Source organism: Mus musculus, chromosome 13, assembly GCF_000001635.26.
Source record: "Mus musculus strain C57BL/6J chromosome 13, GRCm38.p6 C57BL/6J".
In the NCBI taxonomy this organism is placed as follows: Eukaryota; Metazoa; Chordata; class Mammalia; order Rodentia; family Muridae; genus Mus; species Mus musculus.
Genome location: NC_000079.6, coordinates 17769676 through 17796504, shown reverse-complemented (window position 1 = coordinate 17796504; position 26829 = coordinate 17769676). Strand labels below are relative to the sequence as shown.

Below are 26829 nucleotides of genomic sequence, written 5' to 3'. Positions count from 1 at the left end.
TTCAGTCCAGCCCTTGCCTAAATCTATATTCACGTTTGACATTTTAATGAATGTTCTTTGTTCATTTTTATTCATTATTTGTGTGCACGTGTGTCTGCATGCTCACGAGTGCATGTTTATGTGCCAGTGAATGCATGCTTGTGGAATTGGGAGAACAACTTGGATGAATTTGTCCTGTAGGTTGAGGGAATTGAACTGAGGTATCAGGCATGAGGGCAAGCATCCTGATCTAGTGAGCCATCTTACCTCTAGTGGGTGGGGTTTGTTTTGTTTTTTTTTCGTTTTGTTTTTGTTTCATTTTTGCTGCAGGGCATTGCTGTGTTCACTAGATGTTCCAGTACTAGCTGTGTAGTCTAGTCTAGGCTCTAACTCATGACAATCTGCCTGCCTTAGCCTCCTCAGTTGGTGGGATTACAGGTATGTACCATTCATTATACCTGGCTACATTCTATTTTTAATCAATAAGTAGTGATTGTGTGCCTTTGTAAGGCACAGCATGAGCTTCAAGATGATTTAGAAATCTGTTGCCTCACAGTGTGGTTGGTGTGTGTGTGACTCCCTGGGATTCCATCCAGGTGTGCATCACCACTCCTATATGAAACCTCCCCTTAGCAATTTTGAAATATCTATTGCACTACTGTGTAGTCATTATTTTGTGCAATCACTAAATCTTTCTTTTTCTTTTCCTTTTTTCTTTTTTTTTTTTGAGACAGGGTTTCTCTGTGTAGCCCTGGCTGTCCTGGAACTCACTCTGTAGACCTGGCCTCGAACTCAGAAATCCACCTGCCTCTGCCTCTCAAGTGCTGGGATTAAAGGCATCCACCACCACACCTGGCTTCTTTATTTTTCTTAACTGACATGTTGTACTCTTAGATCAGCATTTCTCCTTTCCCTGTATGTTCTTTTCCCCAGACCTCTGTTAAACATCATCTCATTCTCTGCTTTTATAGATGTTCTTAAATGTTTGGTAGAGTAATAATAAGTCAGACTTGTCTCTTAGATTTTACATAACACCAAAGTCATAAGGCATTTGTTTTTTTGTGCACAACTTATTTCACTTTAATCTTTTTCCACATCCACATTACTATACTAGTACATCCACATTACTATAGATGACAGCATTTCCTTATTTTTTCAAACCTTTTTGTCTCTTTATGTGTGAGCGTGCGTGCGTGCATGTATGTTCCCTTTTCAAGTGCAACAAGCACTGGTAACTGCTGTGCCATATTTCCAACTCCCCAAACTACATTATTATTATTATTATTATTATTATTACTACTCTACTACCAATTTAAGTTATGTGTACATGTATCTCTGTATGGGTTTGTACAGTGTACATGGAAGTCAAAAGGTATTGGATTTCCTGGAGTTAAGAGTTAGAGGGGGTTGTAGGCTGCTCAGCAAGGAACAGAGCAGAGCATGCTCAACCACTGAGCCATCTCTCCAGGCTGGTTTTCCTTTTTACAGTATTTTACTCTGTACACATGTACCGCTTTTTTTAACCTGATCATCTGGTAATGAAAACTGATGTCACTCCCTATATTGACTATTGTGCCATAGTAAGCATGGGAGTATAACATTTTAGTTCACTGATTTATATGGAGAAGTCAGATTACTGAATCATGTGACAATACTATTTTTAAAGTATTGAGGGACCCTTATACCGCCTTCCATAATGGTTTTGTTAATTCTCATTAGTACCAACAGTACAAAATAGTTCCCTTTTCTCCAGTACCCCACCAGTGCATTTCAGTTTTATTGTCAGTTTTCTTATCATAATACTCAACATCTTCCCAAATACTTATTCACCCATCACATTTTTTTAGTTGTTTAAATTTTTCATATTTGGAATTAGATTGCTTAATGTTTTGCCAGATAGTGCAATGTCTTGCTCTTTACTTCAATAGTAATTTCAGAAAGCAAAAGCTTACCATTTTTATAAATTCCAAGTAGCATTTATGCTTGTCAACTTTTATGATTTATAAAATTGGGTAATAAAAAAAACTTTGTCTAACCTTGAAGTGAAAAAGATTTTCTTCTTGGTTCATGGGTTCATCTTTATGTGTAATGGTATTTCACTAGCATACTTTTCAATTATGAGTTGTCCAGGTGTTTGTATTCTGATGTTAATTCTGCTTCCTCAAGAGGGGTTGCCACTGATGAGGGGCCCATTACAAGCTCGGGTGATCTTATGGGAACCTTCTCCCCATTTTAACTGGTCAATAAAGGCTAGAGCTTGTGATTGGGCAGTGGAGGAGAAAGGTGGGACTGGAGTTTTGAGAGTGGGTGCAGGTAGAGAGAGAGGCAGAAGAGTACCAGAGGGGAAGGAGAGAGAACTGAAGAGGAGGAGGAGGAAGCCTTGATGGGCCAGAAGAAACTGCAAGTAACAAGGGGTCTTTTAGCTAGGGAATAAATTAGTATAGTGTTAGATCTGCCCCATCTAGTGTGTAGCTTATAATTATAGTAACTGGATTGTGTGTTTTTATAAGGGCTTATTGGGGTTGGAAATTCCAGCAACACCATCTTCCTTGCATATTCTTAGTAGATTAGTTATTAGACATGTATGACACGTGTCTTATCTATAGACACAGAATTTTTAAATGTGGGAGTCATATTACTTATATACTTACCTTTTCAAATGCTTTTCATTCCCTTTGTATAGGTCTAACTTGTTGAATTTCCTCTGGCCAGTGTGATAGAGTTCTTAGAATGCAGTCTGCTAGTTTGTATATAAGTTTCTATTTTGAAAGATATTTCTCCTGATTGTAGAATCCTAAATCAATATTATTTCTTTGTCAGTATTTTGAACTGTCTACACCTGGCTTCCATACTTTGGTGAGAATTTTTCATTTTGTTTCAGCCACTTAATTTTATATCCAGTAAGATTTTTTTTGAGGTAGTATCTTTTAACATCTAGCACAGTATATGACATTTAAGTACCTAGAAAATGATATTAACCTGATTTAGACAAAAAAATGTTAACACCAACCACCGGTTCTTTAAATGTGTTCATGTTAAAAAGTCTAAAATGACCCTGAGAAATGTAGTATGTATGTATGTATGTATGTATGTATGTATGTATGTATGTATATGCACCTTAATGCAAACTAGACACAGAGTTTTCTGGTACTCAGACTTTCTTTATCTGACATCCATGGGAGGGGAGGGAGGCTTGATGACCCAGAGTAGGGGGATGCTAGAGGGATGAGGGGAGTGGGTGAGTGGGTAGAGGAGCGCCCTCATAGAGGCGGGGGCGGGGGGGCTAGAGGGAATGGGATGGGAAGGTCTGTGGACAGGTAACCAGGAAGGGGGATATCATTTGAAATGTAACTGAACAAAATGATTAATTAAAAAAAAAAGGAAAAAAGAAAAAGAAACATATTTCAGGTCATGGTTCAGTGAAACAATGAAGACAGTTTAGGCTTAGTAGACTAGACCTTGTTACAGAAAATGTGTAAAATGTTAGTTGTGTGTCTTTTTTTTTTTTAAATATGTATTAGTTGAGCATAAAATGGAATAAAGTGCCAATACTTTTTTACATTTTATCTTCAACTAATACTCTGCTATACAGAGAACACTACGTTTTACTATTAATTAATGGACATCTGAGTTACTAACTTTTTCACTGTTAAGATTATTGCTCCATGCTGGATGATGGTGACACATGCCATTATTTGGGAGGCATCATTTGGGAGTCAGAGGCTGGTGGGTCTCTATGAGTTTGAGGTCAGTTGGTATGTAGAGTGAGTTCCAGGGTAGCCAGAGGTATATACATAGAGAAGCCCTGTCTTGAAAAACCAAACCAGTCCTCCCCTGCCCCCATACCCCCAAAATTATGCTCTTATGAGCCTTTATTGTATAAAGTTTTTAGTGTTTTCACTTCTTTTCAGGTACATACCTAAGATTTGTTGGGTCATGTCATTTTTAACATTTTGAAGAACCACCAAACCATTTTTCATAGTAACTGCATCAGTTTTACACTGGCAATGAATGGGGACCTCCACTTATTCTACCTCAAACCCACAGAGTGTTTTTGAATTATAGCCATCTCCTACTTGAATATATTAGTATACTGACAATTTTGGAGTTTTGGTTTCTTTTAAAAACACTGAAATATTATAAGAAGTTTTTGTTTTACTCCTAGGTGCAGGATATGGGGCTGCTTCAGATTGTCCACAGCAGTTGACTGTAACTGCCTTGTGCTCTAGCAGGAGCAGGTTTTGCCAGCCGCAGATAGTTTCTGTGGTTCTGTGACATTTGGAATTCTGGGGACTTTTCAGAGGGTATATAATGCTAGGGTCCCAAGAGGCAGGCGGTGGAGGTTGGAGGTTACTGTTGGTTGCTGTCGGTCATGGTTTGTTAGGTAGTTGTGCACAAAGAAAAAACAAATTCAGTATCCTGATGGCAAGGATCAAACTTGTCCCAGCTGGAAGAGGTCTATCTAGTGATAAAACGTTGTTCTTTTTCTGACCCCTGACTTTATTCGGGGATCTCTTTCCCTTCCTCTCTATACATTTTTCCTCACTTCTGTTAGGGGGTTGAAAGGGTGGAAGAAAAAGGGTGGAGTAGGGTGGAATAAAGAAGAACTCACAAAGTAGTCAAAAACAGCTACATGTCAGTGTTAGTGGCTTTTCAGTAAGTGTTACAGTTTTCTCTTAACCCAGCTAGCTCTTAAGTAATTGAGACTGGACTAAAATTTAACAAGCTTTTAGGCAGAACAGTATTGAGCAGTTACTCTCTATTCTAATCCTCTAAACTGGTTTGGCTATCTCCCAGTCAAAATCCATAAGATTCTTGCATTTTTTGGGCTTTCTCAGCTCCAGCAGTCCCTGCCTTTCTTTCTTTGACTCCCTCCCCTGGCTGACAGAAGTCCAGGCCTATTCTCTTCCCTGCTCACTCAGTCATTGGTTGTTAGTCTCTCTTTATTGACACATCAGGGAACAACTGGGGAGCTGATCTTTACACAAGATTGAGCCTGGATATTTCTCTGAATAAGGATTTCAAGGAGATATAGGGGAGACAGAAATCATCAATGGAATCTTCACATAGTGCACAATAACATTATGTCCACACGCCAGTATGATTTTATTTACATTTCTTTGAGGGATTGTGAAGTTGAGCATAGTTCTTGGACAGCTGAGTATCTTTTTTTTATTATTACTTAAATATTTTCTCATTCTTACCACTTAACTTGTTATAATAGTGCTGTTTTGTCTGCCCCTCCCGCCCCCCCCCCCCCCCCCGCCCCCGTGGAATTTTTGGTTAGTCTGGTAGCCCCAGAGATCCTGCTGGGGGTTATAGGTGGGAATCTGAACTCAAGGCCTCATGGTTGAGCAGCAGGTTCTCTTAACCACAGAGCCATGTCTCCAGGCTTTTGTCTTTTCAAAGAACTAGTTCTTTCTTTGTTTCATTGGTTTCTGTCTTTTTTTTTTTTTAATATTAATTTCTTGTGTTTGAGACAGGGTCTGTAGTATAGCTCAAAATTAGGGATGAAGAGAACACTTGTAGTTTTTGGTTTTTAATTATTCAGGATTGTTTTGGCTATCCTGCTTTCCATTTGTTTGTTTCCTGTGTGTCTGTATGAAATTTAAGAATAGTTAGCTTCTGAGGATAGCATAGGGTTTGGTGGGGAATTGAATCCATAAGTTGCTTTTGAGAGGATGGCCATTTGACAATATTAATTCTAGCAAACTATATGCACAGCAGGGAATCTTTAATTATTATTTTTTTTTTGTTTTTTGTTTATTTTTTGTTTTTTGTTTTTTTTGTTTTTCGAGACAGGGTTTCTCTGTGTAGCCCTGGCTGTCCTGTAACTCACTCTGTAGACCAGGCTGGCCTAGAACTCAGAAATCCACCTGCCTCTCAAGTGCTGGGATTAAGGGCATGTGCCACCACTGCCGGGCAATCTTTAATTCTTTTGCTATTTCCCTCAGTTTCTTTACTTTCTTAAAACTTAATTATGCAAGTCTTTTTTCTTTTTTACTTTTTTGAGATTGGATTTCTATATTATATAGCCCTGGCTGTCTGGAACTCACTGCTGTATAGACCAGACTAACCTTCAGCTCAAAGAGATCCACCTGTCTCTGCCTCCCAAATTCTGGGATTAACCATCACACCAGTCCCCTCCCCTCCCCTCCCCTCCCCTCCCCTCCCCTCCCCTCCCGTCCCCTCCCCTCCCCTCCCCTCCCCTCCCCTCCCCTTCCTTTCCCTTCCCTTTCTGCCTGCCTACCTGCCTTCTTGTTCTGCTCTCCTTTTTAGTATGTTTGGTATTTATATAAAAGGCGATTTTCTTGGGGTGTGTGTGTGGAGTTTTATAGAATCAGGTCATCTGCAAATAAGGATACTGTGATTTCTTCCTTTTCTATGTGGATTCACTTTTGTTCCTTCACTTTTAACATTTCTGATTTTGCTGGAAATGCTTTGAGTATTTCTTTGTTTAGTGTGTGGTTGTTGGTATTTCTATATATTGCCTTTATTATGTTGAGATATGTTCCTGGTATCCCTGTAATCTTTAGGATTTCTGTCATGAAAAGATGCTGATTTTTGCAAAGGCCTTTTCTCCATCTCATGAGATGATCATGTGATGTCTGATTTTAGTCTATGTAGTGGGTTATATTTATTGGTTTATATGTGTTGAACTATCTTTTTTTTTTTTGGTTTTTGGTTTTTGGGGTTTTTTTTGGTTTTTGGTTTTTTGAGACAGGGTTTCTCTGTATGGCCCTGGCTGTCCTGGAACTCACTTTGTAGACCAGGCTGGCCTCGAACTCAGAAATCCGCCTGCCTCTGCCTCCCGAGTGCTGGGATTAAAGGCGTGCGCCACCATGTCCGGCCTGACCTATCTTTTTATCTCTTGGATGAAGCTGATCTAACTATGATGGAATATCTGGGATAAAGCCAATTTGACCATGATGTCTTGTCTTTTCTGTGCGTTCTTGAACTCATTTTGCAAGTTTACTGATGATTTTTGTATTAGTGTTTCATCAGAAAGATTGGTGTATCTTTTTTTGGGGGGGGGTCTTTGGTTTTGGTGTAGGGCTTCATAAAAAGGATATGGAAGTATTCCTTCATTTTCTGTTTTGTGGAATAAATTGAGAGAGTTGATTGAAGGTCTGGTAGAATTGTACACTGTAGACACCTGATTCTGTGGTGTCGTTTCATCCTTTTAGTTGTGAAACTACTGCTTCTTTCTCACTGGTTGTGAGGAATCTGTTGCTCATTTCATCTTGATTTACTTTTGGTAGGTCATGGTTATCTTGAATTTCATCTATTTTAGCTTTTTCAGTTTAGTGGAATTATAAACTTTTATATTATGGCCTTAGGATTTTATTAATTTCCTCAGCATCTGCTGAAATGTTTCTCTTTTTTCATCTCTGATTTTTATTAATTTGTATCCTCTTTTGATTAATTTGTCCAAAGGTTGTCAATTTTCTTAATCTTTCAAAGAACCAAAGAACTCACTGAGTTTTTTGTAATATTTTTCACTTCTATTTTGTTAATTTTACCCCTGATTTCTATTTCTCTCTCTCTCCTTTCCCCTTCTCCCTCCCCCTCCCTCTCCCTCTCCTTTCCCTCTTCTCTCTTCTTTCTCTCTCCCTCTCCCCCATTCCCTCTCCTTACTCTACTTTCACCCCCCCCACTCTCCCTGCCTCTCTCCCCCTCCTCCTCTCCCTCCCTCTCCTCTCTCTGGTGTTTTTTGTTTTCCAAGACCTTCAAGTGTAACATTAAATTATTAATGAGCGATCTCTCCAGATTTGTGCTCTAAGATCTCTTCATTGTGTCTTGCAGGTTTTGGTTTGCATTTCATTCACTTCTAGAAGTTCATTAATTATCTTCCTGATTTCCCCCAAGAAAGAATTTTCACTCATTGGTGTGTTTAGCTTTTATGAGTTTGTGTATTGTCTTTTTTGTTGTTGTTGATATTATTATTATCCAGCTTTATTCCTTTGTGATCAGGTAGAATGTAGCATGCTATTTTAATTTTCCTCACTATAGTGACTGATTTTTGTTGTTGTTGTCTATTTTGGAGAAAGTTCTATGGGCCACTAAGATGAAAGTGTATCTGTAGTGTTTGGCAGAATGTTCTTTCTCTAAAGGTCCAATAGCTCGGTTTCATTTATGATGCCATTTAGCTGTAGAATTTTTCTCAGGATAATCTTTCTATTGATAAGTTGGGATATTGAAGTCATTCACTGTCATTGTGTTGTGGTCAATCTGTTATTTTTTGATCTTATAATGCTTTCTTTTATGAAATTGATGCACACATGCTTGATGTGTAAATGTTTAGGAATGTATTATCCTTTTGGTGAATTTTTCCTTTAATGAGTATAAAATGCCTTTTCCTATCTCTTTTAACTAGATTTGGTTTGAAGTCTGTTTTATCAGATATTAGATTGGCTGTGCCTGCTTATTTTAGTTTCATTTGCTTGGACACCTTTTTTCCATCCTTTATCCTAAGTCTATCACTGATGGTGAGATATTTATTTTAGAGGCAGTAAAAGATGGATCCTGTTTTCTTTTTTCCTTCCTTCCTTTATTTTTTTTAAATTTTATTTTTATTTTATTTTATTTTCGAGATAGGGCTTCTCTGTGTAACAATTTGAACTTGGAACTTGCTATATAGACCAGACTGGCCTTGAACTTGAGATCTGCCTACCTCTGCCTCCACAGTACTGGATCCTATTTTCTAATGCAATCTATTCCTGTCCTTTTATCAGGAAATTGAGATAATTAATACTGAGAATTATTATTAAAAATGTTTATTTATTCCTGCCATCTAGTTGTGGTGTTTTTTTTTAGACTTCATTTGGTTCACTGTTAATAGGATTATATATTGTTTTCTGGATATAGTTTACCTTTTTTTAGACTGATATATCCACTATACAACTGACTTGGTTTACATAAATTCCTTAAGTTTGTTTTTATTATGGTAAGTTTTTCTTTCTCTTTTGATTGTGAATGGTAAGTTTCGTTTCCCTGGTATAGTATTTTAAGTTGTCTGTATGGTCTTTTAAAGGTTACAGAAATCAGTTCAGGACCTTATATGGCTTTCAAACTATGATTTTAAAGTTATTTTGATGTACCTGCCATTCTATGTGGCTTGATTTTCCTCTCTTGTAGCCTTCAATATGCATTCTTTGTTTTATACATGTTTTATGTGACATGGGGAATTTTTTTTTTCCATGTCAATTTGATGTTTTGTATCTCTTTTGCACCTTGGCAGCTTCTCTTTTGTTTTTTTGGGGTGAAAATTTTCTTCTGTGATCTTGTTGAAAATATTTTCTGTGACTTTGAATTGGATTTCTTCTTTTCCTATATGTATAGTTACTTTGTAATGTTCCAAATTTCCTGCTAATTCTGTTCCAGAGGTTTTGTTTTTTTTTAATTTAAATTAATTAATTAATTAATTTATTTTTAAAGATTTAATTTTTTTCATGGAATTACCCACTTCTCTGTTTTGTCTTTAAGACCTTTTCCACATCATTCAATACTTTGGTGAGACTTTTCCTCTGAGCTTTTTGTTTTGCTTCTTGAACTTTTCATTTGAGTTTTATTTTAATTGAGCTTTTCTTTAGAGAGTCTCTTTAGTGTTGGAAATTAGTTACAGAGAGTGGTCTACTCATAGAAGATGAAATAAGTAGCACCATAGTACCTGATGCCCTGAATACCAGTCATAGAAAAGAAAAGGACATCTCAACTCTACAAAAACATTGTACCCCCTGCACATTACAAATATTTCCAATTGGAAGATGACAAGAAAGAAAAATTAGATTAAAAATGTGTTTTTAAATCTCGAACTATTTTTTACTATTTCAGTCAACTGTGCTTTTGAAGTTTTCATTCAGTTAGAGGTTTGTACATATACTCTGATTTTTTTGAAGATATTTGTAATTGCTATTTTGAAGTCATTGTACATTAAGCTAGGTTGCTTTTCTTGGGGAATATTATGCTAGGGGGCTAATGTCAGAAGTGTGTTTTGGTATCGGCATCTGGTCTCCCATTTATTTGTTAATTGGGTGTTTGGATCTTTGCTTGCTGTTATCCCAACTTATTTTGTTTGGATCAGCAGAATGGTGCTTGTTTTTCATTCATAGAACCATTCTGTTGATGGTTAAATAGCATGTCAGGTGTGGTATTGGCTCAGGTAGGGATAAGTACCGATTTCTGAGCCTATTTTAGTCTTAGAAGATTCTCACTGTTGATCTCAGAAGTTTGTGGAAGGCACGCTAGATTCTGAAAATAGTCTTTGGGTAGCAGGGGCTAGCTAGGGTCAGAGTGGAAATGAGTAGTGCTCTGTGGGGGCTGGGAGCAGATCATAGAATATCACATTGTTCTCAGATAGAGGAGGCTAGTCCTGGAGTCTGTATGTGGGGTTAGGAGCATAGGGCACTATGGTTCTAGTGTATCTTGGTAAATGGGTTTGACTGGTTTGGAAGTTCCTTACCTGTAATTCTTGGTACATGTAGCTTCATGTGGTTTCATGTATGTGGAATGGTGGGTAGGGTAGGCAGAATGGATATGGGGGACCTCTTTTGACTTCTGATTTGGACTCTCAAGCGTTGCTGTGGTAGGCGGGAGTTAGTTGTTAGGCTTTGGACAAGCAGAGCTCAGATACCTGCTTCTCTGCTGTGACTGTCCTGTTTCCCTTTTAAAAGCATTTTTATGTGTGTGGGTGCTTTGCATATTTGTTTTTATGTGTATGGGTGCTTTGCATATTTGTTTGGGTACTATGTGTGTAGAGGCCAGAAGAGGGCGTTGGATGCCCTGTTACAGACAGTTGGGAGTTGAACCCAGGTCCTCTTAACACCTGAACCATCCCTCTAGCCTTTCCACTGTGCTCTTTATTTGATACTGAATTTTTCATTTCTACCATTACTTTAGTTTGGTATTTGTTTATTAATCCTACCTCTTTAGTGAATTCTATTTTCTTATCCTTCATTGACTTATTTCATTCACCTCTTATTTCTATGCTCCTTTTTAATGCAATCAGAAGGTTGTTCAGGCCCTCTTTCATTTTTGAACATATTGTCATTGTTTTAGATTCCCAATCTAGAATTTGTCTGAGTCTCTTTCATTCTGGGCCTTTACTCTGAGGTTGATAACTGTTGGATGAGATGTTGTGTTAACTTTTCATGTTACTTGTCTTTTTATCCTGGGCTTTATGCACCAGGAGTAAGATCATTGATTTCCTCCCTTCCTACCTTCCAGTTAGTATCTGTAAGGGTCAGTAAGAATACTTTCCGCAGTAGTTGTCATTAACTACTTAGAGTACACCCCCTGTGAAGACAGAATAATAGTTAAGTATATAGCAATCACTCCTTAACTGCTAATCATTCTGTGGAGCAAAGTGATATCACTAGTACTTAGTGAACTGGTATAGTAGTTACCGTGCATATTAATAGAAAGAAATAAGAAATGGGAGACTAGTAATTAGCATTGGGGGGATAGAGATAAAAGAGGGTCATGTTCATAATAAGGGAGCTATACTAGTAGGAAGTGGTAGAGGAATGATTCAGCTTTGTCTGAAGGAATACTAATGTGCCACTGGTATATAGAATCATCCAGTTTTTCTTTTGGTTTCTTAAGACAGAATTTCTATATGTAACAGCCTTGGCTATCCTGGAACTGTTTTTGTAGAGCAAGCTTGCCATCCAATTCACAGAGATCCGCCTGCCTCTTATCTTCTGAGCACTGGGATTAATTAACGCCCAGCTAATAGTCCAGTTCTTAGACTGAGCACAGAGACTCTGCAAATCAGACTATATTCTTTGGGAGAGGAAAAGGCAAAAGGAAAATAGTTGTGGGGAGCAGTATAGGGCAGCGGCAGAATAGGGTCAAGTTCCTGGGCTCCAATGGCATTGGGCATTAAACAGAGACATGATAGGTGTGGAGAAGGAGTGAGATAGGTGGATACAGGTATGAAAAATGTCTGGGATGATTATTGCCTTTGTCTTTATTGAGTTCCTGATGAAGGAGATGAGGGACTCAAGAAAGGATAGGCACACAAACACACAAACACATACAGAACACAGAAAAGCTGGGATCTAGTGGGCTGTGCTTGCTTTGCTGGAAAACATTGTTAATAAGTTTATGTGTAGGACAGAGGGAAGGTGAGTCAGCTAGTCTTTGTGGGTCCTCTCTGTATGGGAGCAGTTTCAGGTTGTAATCAGTAGATATCTGTAGTTGTTAGGTTTTACACACTCGGCAGTGTTCATAGAACAGTCATACTTGTACATAGGAAGGCTTTGTCATCCCTTTCAGCTTCATTCTGTGGTTAAGGTCTTGCCATTCCTTTGGGTTTGAGACATTGGGTCCTTGATATGGCCATCAACTTCACTCTGGGCTTTCTTGCTTTCCACACTTCTCTGGGGTTGGGATAGGTAATTCTGTCTTCCTCCTCTCTGAGTGCCCCCCTCCCCGCCCCCCAAAGGCTGTTCAGAGTCTGAGATCTGGTCATATCTCTTAGAATTCATTACAGAAATTAGAGTTCAAAATGCTCGCACTGCCTCCTGCCCCTCTGCAGTTCTTGGTAATTCCTACTTGTTGCTTTGAATTAGTTTCAGCTTATTGAATGCTATGCTGATTAAGGTTTCTTTTCCAGTCTTGGAGTATTCTCTTTGTCTTGTTTCGTAATACTGAACTGCTAACCCTGTACCACTTGCTCTGAGTTTTCTGAGAATGTGATTTGCACAGGGTGTCCGCTGCCAAGCCACCACAGAAGCCGAAGTGTTTCAGAAAGTATAGTGTGCTCCTATTCTGTTGATTGATAGTACCACACACCCAGAGACAAGAAGAGATTTTCCTGGCTTTTCCTCCTGATGCTGCCACTAACTCCGGTATTATTTCCCCACCAACCATGTAACTTTTCAGATAGCTATTTTTTTTTTTTTTTTTTTTTTAGCTTTCCCAGCTTATTGGTTGGAAACTGAGGCCAATTGTACCTGAGTGTTGCTTGCCATTTTGGATATTTCTGTAGGTTTTTAAAAACATGACTTTTAAATTCTTATTTTTATTTGCATGTGTTACATATGTGTGCACCTGTGTGGGTGTACATGCCTTTATGTGCACACATGGAAGCAAGAGGAGAGCATCTTATAGTGTCTTCATGTTACTCTTCCTCATTATCAGAGGCAGATAATCACCCTGAACCTTGATTTTTCGATAGGCCCATAGCCCTAGCGGGCTATCTGCCTGTCTGTGCTGACTATGCATTGCTAATGTATATAACTTAAAATGTCTCCCCTCCCCTCCCTCTCCTCTCCTTTCTTTCTTTCTTTCTTTCTTTCTTTCTTTCTTTCTTTCTTTCTTTCTTTCTTTCTTTCTTTCTTTCTGTTGTTGTTGTTGTTTGTTTGAAGACAGAGTTTGTCTGTGTAGCCCTTGGCTGTTCTGGAACTTGCTCTGTAGACTGGCTGGCTCGAACCCAGAGATTGGCTTGCCTCTGCCTCCCTAGTGCTAGGATTAAAAGTGAAGGCTACCACTGCCCTGCTGAGAACTAAAACTTTTTTTTCTTATTGGTTATGTAAGCAGAAACTTTGTTGACTTATTTATTAGTTTCCATATTTTTTTAGTGGATTCTGGAATTTTTCTATAAGCAAGATTATGCCATCAGATAATTGACATAGCTGACTTTCTTGCTTCTGAATTTAATTAACTTTTTTTCTTGCCTAATTACAATGACTAGAATCTCCAGTATAATGCTAAGATGGTAAGAAGAGACTTCCTTATCTTATTCCTAATGATGGAGGGAAAACATTTATTCTTATTTAATTATAAATTATTGGTTTTGTTCTTTTAAAAAATCTGATTCCGGAGTGCCTTGTGGTAAGTGATAAATGTTCAGATTTTAGGAAATGGACAGATGACAGTGAACAAACTGATCTTTGAAAGAGAGCTTAGCATAGAGCTAAGTAAATGTAGGTGAAAGAGTCTAGTTTGATAGCGGAAAGTAGCCCCAGGCTTTGGATAGGGTGACTTGCCTGACTCTTGATTCTTCCTCTAGTTTCTGATGTACATGTAATAAGTCTCTTAAGCATGCTGTCTCAGTTTCCCCATTTGCTTTCTATTATTTTCATTGCTGAAGGAAGAACAAGTCAAATGAAATGTGTTTTGTACACTAATGTTCATTGTGTTATATTCATTTGAGCAAGAACTGCTATCCAAATGGCATTAAGCTATGGAGTATAAGGTGACAAAATAAAATTGACTTTCATTATATTATGTTCCTCAAAGAAGGTATAGTTTGATATGGTAGTGAGGTAAATGTTTAAAAAGTTATGAATGATGGATCTGGTCACAAGATAGGTGCTGATAAGGCACTATTGTGTCTTGCAGTTGGTAAGGCTCTGTGAAGGAAAGACTCTTTGACAATTGTTTGAAAATTTGGAACGATTCTACTAGCAATGGAATCTTCCTCTTTCTCCACATCCTAGCCAGCATCTCCTGTCACCTGACTTTTTGATCTTAGCCATTCTGACTGGTAGGAGATGGAATCTCAGGGTTGTTTTGATTTGCATTTCCCTGATGACTAAGGATGTTGAAAATTTCTTCAGGTGTTTCTCAACCATTCGAGTTTCCTCAGTTGAGAATTCTCTGTTTAGCTCTGTTCCCCATTTTTAAAATAGGGTTATTTGGTTCTCTTGAGTCTAACTTCCTGAGTTCTTTGTATATATTGGATATTAGACCTCTATCGGATTGTAGGTTGGCAAAAATCTTTTCCCAAACTGTTGGTTGCTGTTTTGTCCTATTGACAGTGTCCTTTGCCTTACAGAAGCTTTGCAGTTTTATGAGGTCCCATTTGATGATTCTTGATCTTAGAGCATAAGCCATTGGTGTTCTGTTCAGGAAATTTTCCCCTGTGTCCATGTATTTGGGATTCTTCTCCAATTTGTCTTTTATTAGATTCAGTGTATCTGGTTTTATGTGGAGTTCCTTGATTCATGTGGACTTGAGCTTTGTACAAGGAGATGAGAATGGATTAATTCGTATTCTTCTACATGCTGACTGTCAGTTGAACCAGCACCATTTGTTGAAAATGCTGTCTTTTTTCCCACTGGATGGTTATAGCTCCTTTGTATAAGATTGAGTGACCATAGATGTGTCATTTCATTTCTGGGTCTTCAATTCTATTCCATTGATTTACCTGTCTATCTCTGTACCAGTGCCATGCAGTTTTTATCACAATTGCTCTGTTCTACAGCTTGAGAGGTCAGGGATGCTGATTCCCCCAGAGGTTCTTTTATTGTTGAGAAAAGTTTTTGCTATCCTAGGTTTTTTTGTTAGTCCAAATGAACTTGCGAATTGCTCTAATTCTATGAAGAATTGATTTGGAATTTTGATGGGGATTGCATTGAATCTGTAGGTTGCTTTTGGCAAGATGGCCATTTTTATTATATTAATCCTGCCAATCCATGAGCATGGGAGATTTTTCCATAATCTGAGGTCTTTTGAGACTTGACATTCTTCTCATACAGCTCTTTCACTTGTTTGGTTAGAGTTACGCCCAGATATTTTTATATTATTTGTGACTATTGTGAAGGGTGTTGTTTCCCTAATTTCTTTCTCAGCCTGTTTATCATTTGTATAAAGGAAGGCTACTGATTTGTTTGAGTTAATTTTATATCCAGTCACTTTGCTGAAGTTGTTTATCAGTTGTAGGAGTTCTCTGGTCGAGTTTTTGGGGTCTCTTAAGTATACTATCATATCATCTGCAAATAGTGTTATCTTCACTTCCACTTTCCCAATTTATATCCCTTTGATCTCCTTTTGTTGTTTAATTGCTCTGGCGAGGACTTTGAGTACTATATTGAATTGGTAGGGAAGAGAGTGGGCAGCTTTGTCTAGTCCCTGGTTTTAGTGGGATTGCTTCAAGGTTCTCTCCATTTAGTTTGATATTGGCTACTGGTTTGCTGTATATTGCTTTTACTGTGTTTAGGTATGGGCCTTGAATTGCTGATATTTCCAAGACTTTTTAACATGAAGGGAGGTTGAATTTTGTCAAATGCTTTTTCAGCATCTATGTGGTCTTCCCCCCCCCCCACCCCCCTTTGAGTTTGTTTATGTAGTGGATTCTGTTGATGGATTTCAGTATGTTGAACCATCCCTGCATCACTGGGATGAAGAGATGGAGGATGTTCTTCATAGTCAGTGAAAACACAGAAGCATTGGTCAAATCTAGTAGTTGTTAGATATGTTAGTTTTGTTTATGGTGCTGTGATACAATACCTTGACAAATAGCACCTTTGGCAGAAAAGAGATTTATTTTATTTACAGTTCCAGAGGGTATACAGTGTTGTCATGTGGGGTAGGCATGGCAGCAGCACGTTTTAGACTACTGGCTAGTTGTTTCTTGTTCATACACAAGAAGGAGAGAAAACAGGAAGTTGGGCCAGGCTATAAAACCTGAGAGACTGCCACTAGTGATAGATTGACTTAAGCAAGTTTCTACTCCACAAAGTTTTTATAACCTTCCCACATAGTACCACTGTGGGAACTAAGTACATTCAAACCGAGCAGTAGGGAAAGCTAGATTAGGACCAGACTGATCTGCAGCAGCACCTTGATAACTGGGTTAACAAGGTGAAATTACATTCCAGAAGAATAGCATCAGTGGTGTTCTTATATAAATACTTTTGAGTATATGGAATTGGCAAGGTTTGTATTCAGAGTCAAAGCTTTGAAGATAGTTTTCTTAGTTTAATATGGCAAGATGGTTAAATTATTTTTATTATAATGACACGAGACAAATAATGTGGGAGGATTATTGGACAGAATCTCTCTCTCTCTCTGTCATCATATTAAGAAGGAGGTGGGTTTTTGGTGCATGTTTTGTGTGTGTGTTTAGACACTCTCATGTGTCTCATTGTAGTCTGGAGCTTGCTGTGTAGCCTTAAACTTTGATTTGATTTTTTTCTACCTCCAACTCTGGAGTGATGGAATTATAGTTGTGCTCCATCATGCTTGGTTTATGTTGTGTGGATGATTTTACTCAGGGCTTCTTGTATGCTAGGTAGTTATCAGTTGAATCCAGTTCAAATGAGGGTAAATTTTAGATAGGTGGTAACCATTATGCTGAGATGTTAAGTATCCCTTTGACAAATATAGGAGGAATGTGAGAAAAAAAATTCTAGGCCTGATACTTGATTAATTTTGAATGGCTGGACACGGACTTTGTGTACATGCTACGATTAAGGAGTTTTGTTAGAGGGGTAATTGGAAGGTTACTCAGGTAGCTGCATTGAGAGTAATTAGGACAGGTGAAGATTTTATGTAAGGAGCCTGATATAGAGACTACTCCAAGAAAGTTATTATTCAGAATCTAATAGTGAGAGTACCTGTAGCTGTTTAGTTTAAAGAATCTGGAGACTAGTTAAAACTGAAGAAAGGTAGAGTTGACAGGACTTGGAGATGAATTGAGTATGGGGAAGAAGAGAACTTGTGGAGTGTACAGTGACTTCAGATTTTTGCCCTTTTAGCAGGCACCATTGCAAGAGAATAGGGAATATTTCAGATTTAATATACCTTAATAGTTTAGTTGTATTGTACTGAGGGCTATGAATGGTAGTTGGAAGTGAGGAGGAGGTGAGTTTTTAAACCAGGGGTTCATATTCATGTCAGGTATAGAGGCATACAAAATAGCTATACAGTTCAGATAGTTACTGATAATAAATTACAAATTTATTTTAAAACAATTCTTTGATAAGAATACAATGCTATTAAAGACCCAACCAGATTTGATATTAAAGAAATGCTTATACTTTTTCACTTTTACATAAAGAATTAAATGTTGACTTAATACTGTCATATGTAGAGCTCTTCCGTGTTGTTTTATGATGGTCAGTACCAAGAGCACTGCTTCGAGTAAATAATACAAAATGGCCAAGGTAGGTTTTTGGTCCTTTCAGAAATTGATGGGAATCATATCCTAATCCTATGCCAAAATCCATCTGATGACTAATTTGTAAAGAAACATTCAGCAATTCAAACAACCTAAGAGTCTAAGCTATCCTGTGTATCTTAGCTACTATTCTATTGCTGTGAAGAGACACTTATGACCAAGGCAATTCTTATAAAAAGCATTTAATTGTGTGCTTGCTTAGAGTTTCAGAGGTTAGTCCATTATCATCATGGCGGGAAGCGTGGCGACAAGCAGGCACATGGTGCTGGAGAAGTAGCTGAGAGTTCTACATCCTGATCCATAGGCAGAGAGAGAGAAAGAGAGAGAGAGAGAGAGAGAGAGAGAGAGAGACTGGGCCTGGCATGGGCTTTTGAAACCTCAGAGCCCACTCCAGTAACACACTTCCTCCAACAAGGCCACACCTCCTAATCCTTCTAATCCTTTCAAATAGTGCCACTCTCTGGTGATTAAACATTCAAATATATGAGCCCTGTGAGGGCCATTCTTATTCAGACCACCACAATTTGTAAGTATAAATTAAAATCTGTGTGAGACTAAATATAGTAAGGAAGAAGAACCTTAAGAGGCAGAAGCTGGCAGCACATATAGTCAGGAAGAAACTAAGGAAACAGAAATGGTAGGAAGTCTTTTTAAGAATGTACTTACTATTGTCACTGTAGACTTGAATTTTTCTTGTTCTAGTGTTGTAAAATATACTTACTTACTAGTTAATTTCAATGACTATGAGTTTATGGGCCCAAGAGTTTGAGCAGCAGGAAAGATAAAATACCAAGGTACCAACCAGCACCTTTTGATTAACCTGTCTACAATTTAAAATAAATGTGTATGAGACTATAGGTATGGATCGGATGTGAGAAACAACATTTTGACAAGCTTTCAGGCTATGCTATTTTTGGTCAGTACTCCACAAGGTAAGATTCAGGAGAATGAGGCATCAATAGTTTACCAGAAGGGTCAATTATAGAAAGCAGTGAGGTTGTATGTAAGGTGGAAGGTAATTATAATTTGGGAGAAGACACGCCTGGTAAATCTTGTAACTGAGGTTGTGAGCATGAAGAAAGTTGTGAAGGCTTGCAGTAACAACTAAGAAGAAAAGGCCAGTGAAGGATTTGGAACATGTAAAAAACTTCATTCAACAGTGAGTATTGGTTTGGTTATTCTATCTACAATAATAAATGGAGCAGAGAGAAGGTATCAGCTGGATAGGGTAGATTAAGAGAAGAGGTGGTAGGGTGAGAGAGAAAAGTGATTTTGAGGATAAAAGTGGACAGTATGGTAGACCACATAGTGTTCCCTTAAAATACCCATGCTACACTCTTTGGGGTATGTATTTAAAGTATGTTGTGGCAAAAAGTTGGTATGATTAAAACGTAGATGTCATTAAGTTAAGGGTTTCGAGATGGAGAGATTCTAAATTACCTAGGTAGTTCATATATGATTGAATGAAAGGTTGAGTCAGAAATGCCATGTGATGATAGAGACAGAGAGGAAAGAAATATGATAAAAAGAGAGGCCTGAGTGATGGGGTCTTGAGTAAGTGAAGCTGGGAATAGTAAGAGAACAGATTTTTCCAAGAGATTTCAGCAGAGGTAGATGGTTTAATTTTTCAGAGCTCACTGGATTTCTGTCTTAAAACTGTGAGATAATTTGTATTGCTCTAAGTCATTATATTTGAGGTAGTTTGCTAGTGACAGTATTCAGAGAGTATGGCTATAAGGGAATATATAGAGTTAGGGTCAATAAGATGAGACAGTTGCTGAGATATAATGTGTGTTTGCCAGGAAATGAAATTTATAGCCTGGTTAAATAGATAGAGAATAGTAAAATTAAAAATAGAGAATGTTAAAAGGAGCAAATATTAAGACCATATATGCACTTTCTAAGTCTTAATTTCAGATGGTGCCAGATCTGATGGAATCAGTAGTTTGACTATAATAGTACAGATTAGATAAGATAGATATTAAATGAGATACATTTAAGAGTCTTGTACATAACACTTAAAACAGTACATAATAAATTTGTTGGAAATAGCAGAACACTTAAAACAGTACATAATAAATTTAGTACAGAGGAGCACCGTTTTTTTTTTTTTTTTTTTGCCAATGTCTGATTACATAGCCCTGGCTAGTCTGGAACTCACTATGTAGACCAAGCTGGTCTCACACACACATGAGATTTTTGCCTGCCTCTGCCTTCCTACTGCTGGGATTAAAGTTATGTCTTTATGTCCAGCTATTTGAAATTTTGACTTAGGAAGGTAGGTAAGTGTTGCATGTAGAGATCTTTTAAAAATTATACACAAATAATTTAAAATCTAAATTGTACATTTAAGAGAAAATGCGCTTTTTAAAAAATGAGTCTTGTTTAATCCGCCTAACATAACAGTTTCCACTTTCATTTTCCTACAAATGCAATTTGATTTTGCTTATGGCTCAGTGAAGTTACATTTTGTGTATGTACCATTTTTTTTTAAAAACACATTTGAATGTTGATAGACATCTAAAGTAGTTCCATTTACTAATTATTGTGCACTAAACATGGAGGTAGAAAGACAACATTTTGGGGGAAAAAAAAGACAACATGGTGATTTTAATTTGGTAAACATTTCATACCTCTTTTGAGGACTTAAGCTTGTAAAGTAAATGTGACTGAGAGAATTCCCTGAGGATGTAAGATAGGCAGAAAAAGTGGGATAAGAACAATTGGAGCTAATGGATAACAGTCCTACTGGAAATTTATTACACGAGCTTCTGTGTTTTCTATTATCCTAGGAAGTTAGACTGGGAGATGATACCCAGTGACAGATTGGATATTCTTTAGCAAAAATAATTTAGGAAGCTAAAATTGTGATAAAGTATTTTGGCATACCTATTTTGATATACTTGGTGTACCTCTAGGCTAGTGACCCTCTAGAAAGAGTGAAATCCATCTTAGATGGTTCAAGAGACTTTAAAATGAGATCACAGAGGTGATGTAAGATGTAGATTAAAGGAGTTCATAAAAGATGCTTAGTCAGTGGTAACCTGGAACTCTGAAGTGGCAAGAATACAGTGCTGATAAGAGCTGTGGAAGAGAGGGTGCCAAGGACAAATCAGCCTGAATTTGTGTTTGTTCACTAAGTACAATGTTAAGAACTAGATTCTTGCAAAGTCTCTGATATAGTTGAGCACATTATTCACTTGTTAAAAAGAACTCTTTAGGAGCAGAAAAGATGGCTCAAGGGTTAAGAGCACTGCGTACTTTCAAAAGATCAGCACCAAGGTCAGGCACTTAGCTCTAGGAGATCCAAAGGCCCTGTCTGGCTTCAATGGACATTATACTCTCTCTTTAAGGCAGCTGTTCTCAGTTTGTGGGTATCGACCCCTTTGCTGAGCCCCTTTGTCAAATTTCTGTCTCCAAAAATATTGACATTACTATTCAGACATACCTTAGCAAAATTACAGTCATAAAGTAGTCATAAAAATAATTTTATGGTTGGGAGTCACCACAACTAATTAATAGTGAACCCTAGTTAGTTTGAGTTGCAATTCTGATTTTATTTGAGTTGTATGAGTTTGGGAAAACTTCTTAGGAGCATAATCTCTCTCTCTTTTTAAGTGTCTCTTATTTTATGAAGGTGTCAGATGCCCTGGAACTGGAGTTAGAGACAGTTGTGAGCTGCCATGTGGATGTTGGGAATTGAACCCAGTATCTCTGGAAGAGCAGCCAGTGCTCTTAACCATTGAGGCATCTCTCCAGACCATCTCTTAGCTTTTTAAAAGATGTCTTTTAAAACTCTTATTATGTTTATGTCTGTGTATAAGTATGTGCAAATTAAACACATTGTCTATTGAAGCCAGACAGGGCCTTTGGATCTCCTAGAGCAGGGTGCCTGACCTTGGTGCTGATCCTTTGAGAGCACATAGTGCTCTTAACCTGTGAGCCATCTTTTCTGCTTTTAAAGAGCTCTTTTAACTTGTGGAAACCAATCAATGAATAATTAATATGTGCTCATTGTAGGTTCAACAGTATAGAACTATTAGAAGAAAATATTTTAATTGTATTAACTTATGTGAGTTGTGTGTGTGTGTGTGTGAGAGAGAGAGAGAGTGAGTGTGTGTGTGTGTGTGTATGTATTGAGGTCAGAGGACAGCTTGCAGAGATTGAATTTTGGTACTAAGATTTCGTGACAAGCACTTTGACTGAACTGTATTGTCAGTCCAAGAAAAATTTTAAAAAGTTATAGTGTAATTGTTACAAGTTTGAATATTCATTTTTTTTCTTACTCTTACAACCATATGCCTGAAGCATTAGTTAGTAAAGTGGTAATGCTTTTAGTAATGTATGGCAAAATCATTAGTAAAAGCTACCAAGATTTGAGTTTTGTTTTGTTTTTGGTTTTTTAGACAGGGTTTCTCTGTGTAGGCCTGGCTGTCCTGGAACTTGATTTGTAGACCAGCCTAACCTAGAATTCACAGAGATTTGATTGCCTGTGCCTTCTAAGTGCTGGGATTAAAAGACATATACTACCATGCCTGGCTGAGTTTTGTTTTTCTGTATTATATTTTAGACTACCAAACTATGATTTTCATTTAATTTTATGCCTAGTAATTTCACTTGTATTCTAGAATTATAGATTGTTTATAAAAAATATCTCTGACGCTAGCCATAAAGGACATTTTTTTTTTCTGCCTGTTTTCTCTATGGGTTTCTGGAATTTCTTCCTTTACTTTTTCTGCTTCCTGTAATTTCTGCAAAGTTTCTTAAGTAAGGGCTGTCTTTGGTAGTTTAACTGTGTTAACCTGTCCTATTTTATAACCATCATTTCTACCAAAGTCTAGTAAGAGCTGTCTTTTCTTCTGTTAAGTATGTTAAATTGTGTTAACCTGTCTCCTGTAGAGTTAAAAATTATGAATTTAATTACCCTCCACCCCCATACACACACTAGTTAGTTAAAGCTCTAAAAAGAAATGGAATCTAATTTAGATGGGCAAGAGATTTTTTTTAAAGACTTTATATTTCCAGTACAGATACATTTTTCCCCCCAAATATTAGGGGATGTGTGTACACAACAGAGTGCACCACCCTATGTTCACAGTAGCCTGTGGAGGTCAGAAGAGGGTGTCAGAATTTTTGGACCTGGAGTTAGGGATGTTTGTGAGCCTCAATGTAGGTGCTGGATTTTTAATGAAATGATTGCAGGGGTAAGATAGAGGAGTAGCAGGGAGCTCTGAAGTGTCAAAAACAGGAGTCATGGTGGTGAAGAGACAACAGTTTGTGCCAGAAAATATAACCAAGTGAGGGGAGGGGGAGTGGGGAGGAATGGAAGACTTCTCCTTTCTGAGATAACAGTGATGGCCTGTTGCTGCCCTAATTGTTACATTTCTTAGGGAAGTTGGTTTTTTATTTATTTATTTTTGGTTTGTTTATTTGTTTGTTTTAAATCCAGGTTTATCTTTGGGCATTCACAGGCCAGAGAAAGGAGGAATATTTTAAAGAAAATTGTCATCTGGTATTTTACTCACTGACAGCAACTTCAGAAACACTAATATTACCATTTTGAAATTAAGTAAAATTGTTTCATTTCAGAGATTTAAATTAGCACTCTACAAAGTTTAATTTGGTTACTGACTAAATGTTAAATTATTTTTCATCAGACGATCTGCCAAATCCCGAAGCAGAAGCCCATATTCATCTAGGCACTCAAGATCTCGGAGCAGGCACAGATTGTCTAGATCAAGAAGTCGTCATTCAAGCATTTCTCCTAGCACACTAACTCTGAAGAGTAGCTTGGCAGCTGAATTGAACAAGAATAAAAAGGCACGAGCTGCAGAGGCAGCAAGAGCTGCAGAGGCAGCAAAAGCTGCAGAAGCTGCTAAGGCTGCTGAAGCAGCTGCCAAAGCTGCCAAAGCCTCAAATGCTTCTACACCTACCAAGGGGAACACAGAAACTGGTGCCAGTGTCTCACAGACAAACCATGTGAAGGAAGTCAAAAAACTTAAAACTGAGCATGCACCTTCTCCTTCAAGTGGTGGGACCGTCAAAAGCGACAAAGCAAAAACAAAGCCACCGCTTCAAGTAACAAAGGTAGACAATAATTTGACAGTAGAGAAAGCCACCAAGAAAACAGTTGTTGGGAAGGAGAGTAAACCTGCTGCTACAAAGGAAGAACCAGTTTCCACTAAAGAGAAAAGCAAGCCACTCACACCAAGCACAGGAGCCAAGGAGAAGGAGCAGCATGTGGCTTTAGTGACCTCTACGTTACCGCCATTACCTTTGCCTCCCATGCTGCCTGAAGATAAAGATGCTGATAGGTAAGTCCAGACAAATTTGAAATTAGTAACTCTTCAAAGAAAAAGTCTGCTTATTTTGCTGTTTTTTAAGGAATGGGCAGGGAAGGAGATTCAGAGGGCCTTACACTATGTAGGCTGGTCTGGAGCTTAGCGTTTAGAATAGGCTAACCTCTTAACCCACAGAGAGCCGCCTGCCTCTGCAGAGCTCTTGAGCGCCACACCCACCCAGCTACAGATTGCTTGATCTATACTGTCTCTTGTTTTTCTGTTTTGATTGTGTCTTTGTGGGTTTGTATGTTTTGTATGTATGTTTTCTTACTGTTACTGAATACTACTACAGACATGTCTGTGCCATTAACTTATTTGTTTCAGTGACTGATTTAAGTACAAGTTTTAAGTATATAAAGAGGAGACATTACTTTCAGCAAAGTTTTAATTAAGTAACTAAATAAAAATGTACTGTGAAAAAGAAATGGTTAAAATTACTTGGATAGGGAAAAAGATATTTCTATAGTCTAAGTTTTGTTAGAAGTATAATTTTGGGGCTGGTGAGATGGCTCAGTGGGTAAGAGCACCCGACTGCTCTTCCGAAGGTCCGAAGTTCAAATCCCAGCAACCACATGGTGGCTCACAACCACCCGTAATGAGATCTGATGCCCTCTTCTGGTGTATCTGAAGACAACTACAGTGTACTTACATATAATAAATAAATAAATCTTTAAAAAAAAAAAAATTAAAAAAAAAAAAAAGAAGTATAATTTTGTTAGTGGATTACAAGTATAAGGTCAGAGTAGTTGTTAGTCTTATGTTTTCAGTTTTTTTGTGCTCTATTCCATGTATTTATATCCAAAAGTAAAAATATTTATCCTGAAAAATCATAGATTAGTTATTTAAATTAAGTGACCTGATAAGATTTTGTAATCGAAAGTTCTATGCATCTCAGATACTATGATTATTAGCTTTAGTATAAATCAAGACAACAGGAAATACTGACTACCTTAGGTTAATGATGCTTTTATTAAATAAAAAAATAAATAAAATGACTAGTTGCTTTTGTGCAGAGAGTTACAAGGTATAATAGACTTCATGTTTTGCTTGAAAAGGACTGGTTTTTAAGTTTTTAAGCACATAATGTTGGGTTTCCCCCTCTTTCATAAGGGGGGAGCAACTCCATGCTCCACATTCCCTTTCACCAGGTTTTTAGCAACCTGGTGTAGGGCGATGGGGGAAGGGAGAGGGGGGATTGTTATTTGTTGAAATTGTCTGTCTTGTTGATTATGATATAGAGATCATCTTTTCTGTCCTGATATGCTTTTGGAATCCTGAATGACCCTGAATGTGAAAGCCATCTTTATTTACTGTTATTCACTGGAAATCCAAGGGTTATTTTAAAGAACCATTATGGTCTACACAGCCTCAGTAGTCACATCTTAATGAATGCTTTCCATCTTGCTTTCTTTAAGCATTCCTAGCTAACTGTCACAGTTACATCCTTAAATAATTATCTATGAAAGATTTTATGTGTTGTTTTGTGACTATGATTTTATAAATCTGTACTCTGTTTTATGTTTTAGGCATTTAAAAAAGTTAATAAAATTAGCATCTATATATAACCTTCTAGAGCAGTGGTTTCCTATATTCCTAATGCTGCGACCTTTTAATACGTTGTTTATATGTGGTGACCCCTAACCATAAAATTATTTTAGTTCCTACTTCATAACTGTAAATTTGTTACTGTTATGAATTATAATGTACATATATCTAATATGCAAGGTGATCTCAGGCAACCCTGTGAAAGGATTGTTAAGCCTCCTCCTTTCCCAAAGGGTTGTGACCACAGGTTGAGAACCAAGTTTTTAGAGTCAACAAATGCTAATATTTTATTTAATATTTATTTCTATGCTTTAAAATTTTTTGTAGGGGGAAGGTATATGTGTATGCACATCTTTTGAAAATAAGTGGTTGCCATAGTTTTCAGTTTAGCCACAAGTACCATTAATGTAACCTAAGAAAATTGCAATGTTAACCTCATAAGTTGAAGACTTTGGATCTGTACTCTTTTTTTTTTTTTTTTTTTTTTAAGATTTATTTATTTTATATATGTAAATACACTGTCACTGTCTTCAGACACACCAGAAGAGGGCATTGGTTCACATTACAAATGGTTTTGAGCCACCATGTGGTAGCTTGGAATTGAACTCATGACTTCTGGAAGAGGAGTCAGTGCTCTTAACGGCTGAGCCATCTCTGTGTAGTTTTATAGTAGTATTTGTCTGATTATAACTTCTTGATGACAGTTCACTTGCTCTTCTCTTACCTTTCCATTTCCTATAAACTAGAAATCAGTTGGATCTTGGTTAGGTTGAGAACAAATAACAGTTTTGGGCTAGAATATTTAGATGATTTTATATAATTCCTATTATATGATGAACACAATGTTAAATTGTGATGTGATAACTTGGTTAAGTGATGACCAACCTTAAGAATCTCTATGTAGAAGGTACTTGTGACCCTTTTTTTGTAGAATTTGTAGGATAACACATTTGTCATTTTGAAGATTTGTTTTCCCTGCAACTGGTCATCTAATGGTTTAGCACCCACTAATAAGATTTGTCTTAATCAGTTACTGTAATTGGACCTGCAAAT

At 37.4% G+C, this 26829-nt stretch overlaps 1 protein-coding gene across 6 annotated transcripts in view; it reads left to right on the top strand.

Annotated features, from left to right (window-relative positions):
- The window catches only part of Cdk13 (cyclin-dependent kinase 13), a 93537-nt gene that overhangs the window by 8708 nt on the left and 58000 nt on the right, over positions 1 to 26829 (top strand). For all 6 annotated transcript variants that reach the window (XM_006516767.4, XM_006516766.4, NM_027118.1 and 3 more), the window contains exon 2: positions 23548 to 24204. In XM_006516767.4, coding sequence (XP_006516830.1) covers positions 23548 to 24204 — 657 coding nt within the window. The remainder of the gene's footprint in view (positions 1 to 23547; positions 24205 to 26829) is intronic.